The 13,865-nt window shown below is 37.4% G+C and overlaps 1 protein-coding gene across 3 annotated transcripts in view; it reads right to left on the reverse strand.

The window, feature by feature from the left end:
- The window catches only part of CNTN5 (contactin 5), a 674,955-nt gene that overhangs the window by 162,626 nt on the left and 498,464 nt on the right, over nucleotides 1-13,865 (reverse strand). For all 3 annotated transcript variants that reach the window (XM_086739601.1, XM_086739602.1, XM_086739603.1), the window contains one exon: nucleotides 852-954. In XM_086739601.1, coding sequence (XP_086595727.1) covers nucleotides 852-954 — 103 coding nt within the window. The remainder of the gene's footprint in view (nucleotides 1-851; nucleotides 955-13,865) is intronic.

The raw sequence follows: 13,865 nt of genomic DNA on the forward strand, positions 1-13,865 counted from the left end.
TTCTTGCCTGTCAGTGATGGTTGCAAAAGACAACATGTGGCACACCTCCTTGTCACTGGGAAGTGACAGTTGACTTGTAACCTGTCAGCAGCTGCAATTTAATTCCAGCAAAATGAGGAAAATGGAAACTGACATGTCAGTTATTGCTTTAGCCATAGCCAAGAGTCTAAAAAGGCCTCATTGACAACTACTGACCTAGCAGAAAATTGGTTAGCATTGCTGACAGAAGAGACCCTGGAGCCACCAGCCCCTTTCCTCATGTATTTCAGCATTTTGTAGAATCTCTCCATATATAGCTTTTCTGTCCTCTCCCATGTACCTCTTTTTTTTTTTTTAAATCTTTACTATATAAAACATAAGATTTGTGTTTTACCCTACGGAAGTTCTCCTCTCATATTTACCTTCTAAACTACTGCTAACATTTAAGTGGGCAATGAATGCAAAAAGCTTCATATATAAAGTATGCATTTTTTTGGAAAAAAAAAAGCTACTAATCTTGTTTATTCTCAAACTACGTTATTTTGGCAGAATAAAATCTAATTTACTGATTTATAGTATCACAGTGAATAAACGCATGAGTCTGGTAAAATTTTCAATAGAAAACTTTTCTCTTTCTGTTCACAAGAATGTTACTTTTCATTTTGACAAAGTCTTTTAACTTGAATGAATTGCTGTCCACAGAAATGGCTGCGCAGGAAATTAATAATTGTCTACTTAGTCAATTGGTTATTTTGGGTGTGCAGTAAGGACTGTCTGTGAAAATGAAATCCAGAAAAATAATGAAACAACAAATTAGGCATGTCACATCTTAATAAACAATGATGTCTAATTATGAAAGAATCTGTACTTACTTGCCAAGTGCAAAACACTCCATTTTAACAGTAGTTCCCCTTGCAGCTGTAACTGTGTAAGGAAAATGGACTTCAATTTTTGGTTCATATTCCCCCATCACACCTGAAAAATAAGGAATGTTTAAAATATGAAATATCATCAGTTTTCCATTTGTCAAGATTATAATAGAAAAACCCTGCAGCTTCCTTTTTGAACCTGCCAAGCAGTAAAGCCAGTAATTGATGGAGATAGCCTCATTTGATCTGATGTGCTCTGCTCAGGTCCAGTATATATTCTAAAATGGTCTTCAGGGTTATCAGCAACAAAACAGTGAGCTTAAGAAAAAAGGATTTATTTTCTCAAATACAAGTTAATATTTAAATTTTGAAAGATTAAAGCAGACAGTCAATTTTACAGAGTGAGAATTTCAGAGACCAAGGCTTTGTTTACCACTGCAGTGGCAATTATGACAAATAAATCAACATATGCTACATTCGACTGAGGATCTAAGCTCAGCAAGAAAAACTCAAATGATGTAAGAGCATTTGTGTACGCAGATACAAACACAGATATGCAGATACATACAAAGTTCAGAAATTTCATTTTCAGTGACTCTTAATTTGAGATAGGATTAATTGTATCGAGACAACCTGCTTAGTCCTGTAAGATACAACTAGAAAAACAGTCAAGAATGTGAAAAATATAGACATTTAAATCAATACAGTTATCTAGAATTTGCTGTGGAATGACTGACAGCTTTTTGTCAGTGACTGACAGATTGGAGAACCACAAGATTTTAGGAAATGAGAATTGAGCAGGAAAAGGAGACAGAAGACGAGATGAGAGGTTTGTGTTTGATGCGACTTAGAGGAAATGTCATGATCAGCATGACAGGAGAAGAATGTGACTAACAGCTGTGTTAGGTTAGATAGAAGATGGGCTACAGGGTAAGTGATACTCAGGAACTAAAAGCTATATTAAACAAAGGAAGAATTGTTCAGGTTTTTAGATCAGGAAAACTGAACAAAATCTGATTTGTGGGTGTCCACAAGTAGCAACAAGGCATCTAGCCTAAATCCATAAAAATCAGTCAAGTGTCTCCAAAGAACTCTGGAGCAAACAAATAGGAACAAGAGAGGAAAAGAAATGAGATAAAAGAGATATCTTATGCAAGAAAGAGAAAAGAAATGAGCATAAAGAGGAAAATGGAAGCAGGGCAATATGAGATTTACAGCTGAAAGAAGACCAGCTGGCAGACATAGACAGAAAAAAAACCCACAACCTATTAAAGCAGATAATAATATATAAGAGTGAAATGGCAAAACATATACTTCTTGCTCTTCAAATGTTCCTCATGGGACTCAGGAGTTCCCAGTGGGGCTGTGCTCTCTTACTCCTGTTGTCCCACAGGCTCCTGCAGCTTGGTTCTGGGAAGACATCTAAACATATATGAATTTAAACATGTCTTTGGAGGCCTAAGTTTAGTTATAAAATCTAAATGTGTCTGATATGTGAATCAAATAACAGAAGTAGAAAGCATAAAATGCTTTTAATGCAAACAATGTAATTCCATAAACAATGTGGCAGTAGGTTTCTTTTTAAAAAACATAATCATGCAAGTATCACAAGTACTAGCAATAGTGACCAATTTTTCCTCAAAAACATAACTACATCAATGTTTTGATATTTGTTCTGGTTTTGTTTAGTGAAGGGGGGCTGTGGTGGTAGCTTCTGTAGGAAACTGCTAGAAGTTGCTCCCCTTTGTTCAGTGGACTCGGCCGGGCCTAGGGTGGACCCACTGCTGGCCAAGGCTGAGCCAATTGGTAGCAGAATGTCCCATGATAACGCCTCTGCGATAACGCATTTAAGAAGGGGAAAACAGAAAAAAAAAAAAAGAGAGAAGATGTGAAGACGCTGAGCGGGGGCAGAGAGGGGGAGACGCAAGCCTTGTGGGCCTTGCAGGCCTCACCCTCTGGCCTCCCACTGGGCGGCTGACTGGGCCCAACTCAGGCCAGTAGGGCTGTAAGAATTGGAGAGGAGATGAGATGTGAACGAGATGTGAAGAGATCCTAAGAGGCATCTGCCAGCCTGTTTTTCTTGTGAGAGGAACGGCTGCAGACATCAAGGTCATTGAAGAAGGAGGAGGAAGAGTAATGCGGCTCCTGGCCAGAATTCCCCTGCAGCCTGTGGTGATGTGATTTTTTGTGATTTTGAATACCAGTTTCTGATTCATTTCAGTTGAGTTATTCATGATTTTGTAAGATATCTGTCATATCCCCTTTTAGCTGTGTCTTTTACAGACTGAAAAATCACAGACTATTAATTCCTCCTTACAGCGAATCTTTAATAAACTTGTGATCATTCCTAGTGCCCATGTTGCACCATTTCAAATTTCATTCTATCATTTTGAGATGGGAAGATGAGAACTGCACAGCAATATTGAAACTGTAGGTCTTTATATCACAGGGGTTTTTGCTTGTATTTTTTTTTGGTTTGTTTGTTCGTTATTGCTTTCCTCATGATTCAGTTCTATTTGTCTTTTTTGCACTTGAGCTGATGTTCATCCACAATGGCATCTTAATAACTCTATTGATGATATCTAATAAAGGTATTATAATTTTAGGTTTAGGTATTATATAAATTTGTACTGGATGATGTTATTTATCACCTATCCACTCTGTTATCCTTATATCCTTTCGCAGCTCTTTACTGTTAGTTTTAACTGTCCTTAATAATTTTAAACCAACAAGCTTTCCTATCTCCGTGTTAATTTCCTTTCCACATCGTTTATGTTTTTAATGGTGAAGTCCCAGAAAAGTGTTCTGTGGCTTCACTGACAACCTCCTAGTTCTCCAAACCGATCAGATACTCCTACAACAGTGGAATTTTTAACGGTTGTTAATTCAAAACAAGGCTGTCCTTCAAGCCCTCTGAGACTTTCATTTCTTTGACAGCCTTTGATGAGTGACCCTGTCAAGAGCTATGTGAAATGAAAGTAGACAGTGTTACCTTGACCATTCCTATTCATATTCACTCAGACTCTTCAGGAAACCTGTATACAGACTGAATAATGACTTCACTCTTTAAAAGCTGTGTTCATGGTATATGACTGTATGGTAAGATTACTGTATGGTAATGACAAAGACAATCCTACTAATTGTACTTTTAAATGTATTTTCTATTGAAACACTTGACACAGAAGTCAGACTTACTGGTCTGTAGCTCCTCAGATGTTCTTAGGGGTGCCTTTTTTGAAAAAAAAAAAAAAAATATTTTCTACCTATACTCCTTCTAGGCCTGAGGAAGGAAAATAGTACATCCTGCATCCTTTAGGACTACCATATGAGTTTGGCCTTGGGTATTTGTTAGTATTTGCCATGCCAATATTTCTTCTAAAGTTTCTTCTATTGAAACTTCAATTATGAGAACTTCAATTGTGACAGGGGAACCTCCCTAAGTTCCCTTGTAGTGAACACTAGTGAAAATAGTTCTCTTAGGTTTTGTGATGCAGCCTTATACTCCTGAGGTGTTCCGTTTAAATTTGTGGCATCTCTTGAGTACGCATACTCACTGACACGTTTTGTGTTTCAATGAATTTTAAAAAAGGAGATTTCTTGCTTCTATGTAAGATTTTGTTTGGGAAGATCTTTGTGTTTAATTGTCATATACTGTTAAACATTTGCCTTTTTTAGCCCTGAAAAAATGCAACTTAGAATCACAGAATCACAGCATAGTTTGGGTTGGGAGGGACCTGTAAAGATCATCTAAACCAACTCCCCTGCAAGGAGCAGGGACATCTCCAACTAGATCAGGTTGCTCAGAGCCCTGTCCAACCTGGTCTTGAACGTTTGCAGGGATGGGGCATGTACCACCTCTCTGGGCAACCTGTGCCAGTGTTCCACCACCCTCATTGTGAAAAATGTCTTCCTTATACCTGATCTAAATGTACCTCCTTCTGTTTCAAAACCCTTACTCCTTGTCCTGTCACAACAGATCTTGCTGAAGACTTTTTCCCTGTCTTTCTTATAAGCTTCCTTTAAATATTCAAAGGCTGCAATAAGGTCTCCCTAGAACCTTCTCTTCTCCTTACTGAACAACTGCAACTCTCTTAGCCTATCTTTCTAGGAAAGGTGCTCCAGCCCTCTTATCGTCTTCATGGCCCTCCTCTGGACCGTCTCCAACTGATCCATGTCCTTCTTATTTTGGGGGCTCCAGAGCTGGACGCAGTACTGCACGTGGGGTCTCACCAGAGCAGAGTAGAGGGGGAGAATCACCTCCCTCAACCTGCTGGCCACATTCCTTTTGATGCAGCCCAGGATGTGGTTGGTTTTCTGGGATGCAAGCATACATTGTCGGGTCATGTTGAGCTTCTCATTCACCAGCACTCCCAAGTTCTTCTCCTCAGGGCTGGTCTCGATCCATTCTCTGCCCAGCCTATATTTATACTTGGGATTGCACCGACCGACGTGCAGGACCTTGCACTTGGCCTTGTTGAACTTCATGACGTTGCACAGGCTCACCTCTCCAGCCTGTCAAGGTCCCTTTAGATGGCATCCCTCCCCTCCAACATGTTGACGGCACCACACAGCTTGGTGTCATCAGCAAACTTGCTGGAAGTCCACTCAATTCCACTGTCCATATTGCTGATAAACATGTTAAACAGCACTGGTACCAATACCGATCCCGGAGGAACACCACAAATCACCAGTCTCCCCTTGGACATCAAGCCAAGGATGTTGTGTGGGACAGTGTCAAATGCTTTGCACAAGTCCAGGTAGTTGATGTCATTTGTTTATCCCTTGTCCACCAATGCTGTAATGCCATCATAAAAGGCTGCCAAATTTGCCAGGCATGATTTGCACTTAGTGAAGCCATGTTGGCTCTCACCAATAACCTCCTTATTTTCCATGTCACTTAGCATGGTTTCCAGGAGAATCTGTTCCATGACTTTGCCAGGTGTAGAGGTGAGGCTGACTGGCCTGTAGCTCCCTGGGTCTTCCTTGTTTCTCTTTTTAAAAATGGGGTTATGTTATCCGTTTTCCATTCAACGAGAACCTCACTGAACTGCCATGCCTTCTCAAATATGATGGATAGTGGCTTGGTAACTTCATCCACCTGTTCTTAAAAGTCTTAAATAATCTTTAAAAGTTCTTAAATAATCTTAAAATAAGATTAAATTATTCTTGGTTTTAAAATGATATGGTAGTTATGAACACAGCTGAGGGACAACATTAGCTTTCGGATGTTAGTTTTTTAATTTGCATTAACTCCCTTTAGGAGGTGCAATCTCTATAAGTATTGAATACTCTTTGCAAATCAAGCCATCATTTCATATTCCTGATGAAACGCTGCTCTACTAATGCTTTGTACCATCCTATTCTTCCCGGTTATTGTTACACTAGCATGTGACATGCCTGCAGCAACTGGCCGGAAAATGTAGAAAAATTACTGAGCAATTGCTTGATATCCCGATGAAAATTAGGAAACAAAAGCCTATTATTGCAAAGCGGTATTTTTCATCACTGTTATTTATGATCTTTAAGACCAAAGAGGCCATTATAGTTGCACAAATATCAAGCGAATTATCAAGGCCTTACCTTTCCACGTTACACTATAATTGCTTTGCTATGGCTGTTGTACTTCCAGGCTCTTTATCTTTCCTAGTTTCTGTTTTAGTTGCTGTCAGTCACTAATGGCAAAATGCCACCATCTGCATTTTCATCAAAATATTTGTTCATTTGTATTAGATGCTAAAATGAACCTGAACTTTTAAGAAATATCAAGACCTTGAGTTACGTGCATTAGAATCAATCTCTCTCAGACTTATATACATTACTCTCTTTCAGAGGTTTGGTTAAGGCCATAAAAAATTCTCTTAGCCATTTTTTATTTCCAGTTATCAAACATGAAATATAATAATAAATAAAATTGATCAGCACAGAATAAAAACATAATATACGATTTTCAAGTGGCTCACAAATCACAGAGCTCATGTGGTCTAAGCACTACAGAGAATCAGGGAGCCATTCTGAGAGCTCCCATGCTCTGCTTTCCCATGAAATTACCTTCTTTTGGACAAGAATTTACCTTCCCACAGATGACCCCCATGATTCAGTCTTCCTCGAGCTAATTGGTTAGTTTACTACACACCCTACTTTACAAGCTGCGCCTTTCAGCGGAGTTCAGGTCTGGGTAAGTGCTGAATTTGTGATTAGTATGAAACACACTGCTTCAAAATAAATCTAACTTCCCTGATCTTGAAATTTTTTCAGTGATTAAAAAAGGGTTTAAAAGCCAAACTTTCTTCTTTGTTTAAGTAAGTAAGTCTTACGCCTGGGCTTTATTTTGAAACAAGTCATCCCACTTTACACTTCCCAGTCTCTGTGTTTCTGCGCTTTCATTGTGTAGGAGGAGAACTCACCACATTTCTGTCTAGTCAGGGTCTTCCCTGGCCTGATGAACTGAGCTGAGATGAAATACTGATAACTCTTCTGTTATATCTCTGATTACTCAAAGAGGCACTGATTCAAATGACTGAACATATTCCAGGACTAAGCACAGCTTGATCTTTTTAGAATTGATGGCTTAGTCACTTGCAGAAACAGAGCTCAATATTTATAGAAGAGATAATTTCCCTATTCCCTTCTTCAGATATTCTTTTACAACAATGCAATTATCACAGAACAATTATTACACATTCTCTAATTCAGGTAAGGAATAATCTTCCTAAAATCAGGTTTAATTTTAGTAAGAGGTTTCATTTAGCTAGTTGTTCCTCTGACTTGGTTGCAAATCTGCGATGAGTTAAAATCTCTGCTACCCGAAGTGTCCTATGAAACCTTGACTACATAGTTGTCTGCATTTTAACTTTCTATGAAAAAAAAAAAAAAAGATATTACACCATTGACTAAATTGCAGTAAAGTAATAAACACTTATGGTGAGGTGTTCACATACCACAGGAATAGAATGAATAGAGTTTGAAACATTTACAGATATTACTACAGCTAAAACTGTTCACATCATCCCCTGTGAGCCATTTAATGGAGATGGAGAAAGGCATAAAGTAGCAAGATACTTTTCTAATTTTCAGTCCTTTCAGCTAGGTACAACTGAAAAAACTAAAGACAGGACATAGTCAACTGCCCACTTTAGCAGAAGAGCAGGTTCAGGAACATCTAAGCATTGACACGCTGGAGGGGAGGGATGCCATCTAAAGGGACCTTGACAGGCTGGAGAGGTGGGCCTGTGCAAACCTCATGAAGTTCAACAAGGCCAAGTGCAAGGTCCTGCACATGGGTTGGGGCAATCTCAAGCACAAATATAGGCGGGGCAGTGAATAGATCAAGACCAGCCCTGAGAAGAAGGACTTGGGAGTGCTAGTGGATGAGAAGCTCAACATGAGCTGGCAATGTATGCTTGCATCCCAGGAGGCCAACCACATCCTGGGCTGCATCAAGAGGAGCGTGGCCAACAGGTTGAGGGAGGTGATTCTCCCCCTCTACTCTGCCCTGGTGAGACCCCACGTGCAGTACTGTGTCCAGCTCTGGAGCCCCCAACACAAGAAGGACATGGACCAGTTGGAGACGGTCCAGAGGAGGGCCATGAAGATGATAAGAGGGCTGAAGCACCTTTCCTATGAGGACAGTCTGAGAGAGTTGGGGCTGTTCACTGTGGAGAAGAGGAGGCTCCAGGGAGACCTTATAGCGGTCTTCCAATACCTAAAGGGGGCCTACAAGAAAGACAGGGAAAAACTCTTCAGTAGGGCCTGTTGCAATAGGATGAGGGATAATGGTTTCAAAATAGAGGGAGGTAGATTTAGATTAGATACTAAGAAGAATTTTTTTATAATGAGGGTGGTAGAACACTGGCACAGATTGCCGAGAGAGGTGGTGGATGCCCCACCCCGTAAACATTCAAGGCCAGGTTGGATGAGGGTCTGAGCAACCTGGTCTAGCTGGAGATGTCCCTGCTCCTTCCAGGGAGGTTGGACTAGATTACCTTTAAAGGAAACATGATAACATAAACATTTTCACTAACTATATATGTTGATAATTTTTCTAAGCAAGTATACATGACAAGAAAAATCAGGACCTCGCTACATTAGACAACATGCTGTCTTGCTAGATAGGCTTAAGAATATGAACCAAAAAAAGTCAAAAGAACTACCATTGCCTTTTTTGTTCCATTTTGTTTTTACAGAGGAGGAGCTTGTGCTGAACTTGGCACAAGTAATCTGTGGTAGATTTTGCCGGCCAATGCTTATTGTTCCTCCTTTCCAATTGCCAACTGTTCATCCAGGTCAGGCTCACAAAACATATTCAGAAACCTGGAAAATATTCTTTAATCTAAATGATTAGAAGGAGAATCTAATTTTCAAAGGATTTCTAATTGTCTTTCTGATGGCATGTTAACAGTTCTTGAAGAGCCTTATTTCTCCTGTAGTAAATGACATAATTGTTTATACATCCAAAATGATCTTAAGCTCCATTTTTCTTGCAACCTGCACTGTTCTTTTACAGGACGAGAAAAAAAAAAAGTCCCCTTTCCAGTTAGGTGCCAAAAGTGTCAAAATCATTGCAGTATCCAGAGAGGAATTTTTCACTTGATTCTGATCAATTAGGATACAAAGTACTGTTACTTTAATATTCATTGCTATGTAATTAACTGGAAAGAGCTTCCTAAATGGGAAAAGTTTTTTAACTGAGAGTTCTCATATAAGCATTCAAATACAAGTATCTATTATTTCCTCCATAAGAAAGATCAAACTAACACTAACATTTCTCCTCCATTAGCAACAGCTATTGAATACCCATTGTTTTAGATCCAATAGCAACAAATCACCCTTGTTATAAACTTACTGCAGTCCTAACCTCAAGCAAAATTCCTGCTGTTCACAATAAAATTATTTCACTGTGTTGACAAGAACATCAAACTGTCACCTTATTCTTATTTGAATGTTATGCCATACCCCACGATGCCAAGCAAGCGGTCATTTGTGAATTTGTATCTAAGATCCTGAGACAGTAAAGATATATAACATTAGGTATGACTGTTCTTAATAATCTGAAACCATTTCCAACTATAAAGGTTATTTTCATTATTAATTTACACAAATTTTATTTTTTTTCACCATTAATTAAAATATTACCTACACACTTCTGCATGAAATATTAATAGCTACAGTTTGATGCAACATCATTCCTAATCCTGAGTTGAATTTGGAGGAACATTTTTTCTCCAGTTCATTTATTTTATGCTTTGTATACTCTGTATGTGGATCACTTAACTCTTTCCTTTGTGTAATAGTTTCATAAATCATCAGGAGGAGAAGCAAAATAAGAAAACATGAGTGCAGAAGATGCGCAAGATGATACATGTCTAGAATCTTAAATTACTTTAGCTAATTAAAAAAGCAACAACTTCATTTCCAGCAGATAGCATTTCTATAAACTAGTGAGAAAACTTAGCAATTAAGACTCCTTGAATAACATTATCTTAACAGAGCTCAGAACACACTAAAGTCAAAGCAAACTGTTTCACAGTGTAAGAGTTCCTGTTCTACATTGAACTCTAGAACATAATCCTTTCCAAATCTTTCACAACTTTCCTCTTGAAATACTCCCCTGGGTTCAGCCCTTTTGTATTGTCAAAAGACCATCCCAGGATTTTTTATCAATATATTTTTAGGCTAAATTTCTTACAAATAGTGTCTTTGAACTTTTGTGTCCTGTTTGATAATGCACTTATATCAGTCATGTATCAACCCCTATAAAACATTCTGTAAAGGGTTATTGCATAGGAACCCTCCATAAATTTTCCTATCTATAGATTTTCACTGAGAATTTTAGGTAGGAGGACCACTAGTGCTTACTGTAACAGATTTTTTAAATGGAAAGAAACATTACCGTTTTTTTTTTTTTTTAAAAAAAAAAAGGCAAAACCAACAAACCCCCTCTGTCCTATAACATCAGAATCATAGAATAGTTTGAGTTGGAAGCAACTTTTAAAGGTCATCTAACCCAACCGCCCCCTGCAAGGGTCAACTAGACGTTTCCTGGGCTGAGGCATCTACCACCTCTCTGGGCAACCTATTCCAGTGTTTCATCACTCTTACTGTAAAAAGTCTTCCTTATATCTAGTCTAAATCTACCCTCTTTTAATTTAAAACCATTATCCCTTGTCCTTTTGCAATAGGTCCTTGTTTCTTTCTGAATTAAAACAAGATTATACTGGGGTTTTTTAATCCTGACTTTCATCCTATTATTTTTGACAACTTCACAGTGGGATCTAGGCACAAGAGACAGAATGACATAGACAAAAAGCGTTTCTTCAAAATACCTGTAACCCATGAAGGATGTATTTTTATTAGAGAAAAGCAGAGACTGTGGGAAGTCTTTTATTTTCAGTTTCATAATGATCCATCATTGAAATATGCCACTACAGTTTTAGGGGAGAAACAACAGGTTTTCTACAGATGTAACAGCAGTCCAGGGACACTGCCATTTTATCAGACTTTCCCTGAAGCAGAGCTTGCATACTTTCATGTATCTGTTAGTGAAATCAATCTTTGTATACTGCTAGAGGTCAAACTTGATTTTGCCTAGAGAGTTTGGCTCTGCTTGAAAAAATAAAACTAGGGTTATTTCAGATTTTATTTCTGTCCTGGCGCACTGGGAGGAGTTTCCACAGTTTTCAGACAGTCTTGCATAGTTTTTATGGACTTGCACAATTCAAATACGAGATGTGACTGGACACTTAAAAATGTAAGTTATTTATCTTGCAATATAACCCACATGAAAGAGGCAGCCTACAAGGTTGGAAACTCCAGAAAACATGGCAGGATTCAGTCACAGCTGGTTAAGTATTTTCAACTCCCATTACAATCCAGGTATGCTTTACCACTTCTAAAATTAATCTCCGTATGAATAAATATACTAGAACACAAAACTAGTAAAAAGTAGAAAAAAAAAATCTGTGCATTTCTGGAAGGGGAAATCTAACAGATCTTAAACTTTAGGGCTAATCTTTAAGCAAATCTTTTCAATGTTAATTAACAATTATCAGCATTCTTCAGGGATGGAAATAATCCATGTCTGTAAAACTGTTGATTTTGCTTTATCTTTATTTTTATGCATTATTTATTACCTTACTATGCCATATTAGCCCTTTTTATTGCCTAATTTCCACCGTTGGGGAAATTACTATGAATTCTTACAAACTTTTCTTAATATTGCAAAAGAGATCTTCAGATAACCCAGCGATGTTCTAACAACTTATCCCAGAGTTCAATCTGAATAAGCAGATACAGAACACATTCCATCATGGAAAAGTAGAAATGAATATCCTTAATACCTTGATAACTGTATATTCTATTATTATGTGAGACTATTAATCACATAGAATTGATCAAGAGAATTAGGACAGACAAGATTCAGTTCACAGAACTATGATGACATGGAAAAATGTTTGAAGGTCAAGGTCTGCATTCAGTTACACGAGAATATGTGTGGTCAGATACACTGACCTCTGTTGAGGTATAAACTAATTTGTTCTAATGTCCTCTAATGTCTGAAATAGTATGAGTTCTCTTTTTCTGAAAATTTCACCATAGCAAAGGCATTAGGCAGTATCAACACAGAGATAAAATGAAGAATTACTTAATTCTCTCCTGTGCAGTAATAATGTTAAAGTTAACATCTTTTCAAGAGAAATAAAAAGATTAAAAAAAAGAAAGAAAAACTGGAATGAAAATGTGTGAACTTGAAACAACTGCATTATTCTGTCAAGCATCAGATGTTTTATACTCCCTAGGTTTCTATTTCCTAAATTTGAAGAGGCTTTCTGTTGTTTTTATTAGTCAAGATAATTTACTGCTCCCAATCAGCATCCAAGCCTGTAAAGACTCATTTTAACAACCATGTTTATTATTTGTAAACAGTTATTAAATAATTCTTCAAAGTTTCTAATGCATTATGAAGGCAGTTAATAAAATTATGCATATTTTTTTTCCTGCTAAAACATTTTATCTCTTCAGATAGAATTTTAGAGTGTTTTTATAACCCAGCTTGAAGTGAAATTGAATTGTATGAAATGACTGATTGCCAAGGACATCTGAACAAATGAGGTATTCATTTTATTCAGAATCCATTGAAGGATTTCTTGATGTTTTTATTTAATTTGCTTCATATCAAGGAGCTAAGTTTCCCTTTGAGACACATCACTAAAGAAATAAAAGATTAATAAAAGCCCAGGAAGCTCCTACATTCATGCAGAGTTGAACAGAAAGCATTAATGTTATTCCATTTCTTCCTCAGATAAATAGAGACCAACGTTGTCACAGAAGAGTTTTTTGTCAGAAGCTGTCCAGTCCCCTGGGTACAGGTACTGTCTATACATCCAAATCCAATGATAAATATATGAAGCAGAATATTTTTGAGTTAATGATACATATGTCCACAGAATACAGGCTGCATATATTCTTTTTTATACATAGTGTGATTTGTAAAAGCTGTTTAAAACCACAGGCTCTTCCTGTGGTTTCTGAAAAATGTACTGACTGAGTAGGAAAACGTCGGCTGTGATGCCAACCATTAGAACTCTGAAAGCTGTATGATTTTTAAACTTAAGTGAATACTTGAAAAGTTGAAAGTCATTCAATGAATTTTATAATAAAAAAGCTTCAAAAGGCATATTCAAAGTCATGTAGCATAACTCAGCAACATAGTGTCAATTAAATTTTCAGGTACTTGGATGTTTGTTTTAATGCTATTCTTAGTTTCTCACTTTCTTATTAGAGTTCATTCTCAGCTGTTTCTTTCTCCACAAATTACTCTAATCTTGTTTAACTCTAATAAGCACCTCTTTTCAGCAGCTATATTATCCTATATTTTGGAGTATTATCTATATGTATTTTTAAAATTCTGTCTTCACCATTTAATATTTGTCAATGGACAAGGCAATATAACCTAAAACAGTTTCTATAAAGAAGTACAGTACCATTAATGGAATATTTTAATTGTGATTCCAGGTTGTT

This window comes from Chlamydotis macqueenii, chromosome 1 (genome assembly GCF_036417535.1).
Source record: "Chlamydotis macqueenii isolate bChlMac1 chromosome 1, bChlMac1.mat, whole genome shotgun sequence".
NCBI classification, from domain to species: Eukaryota; Metazoa; Chordata; class Aves; order Otidiformes; family Otididae; genus Chlamydotis; species Chlamydotis macqueenii.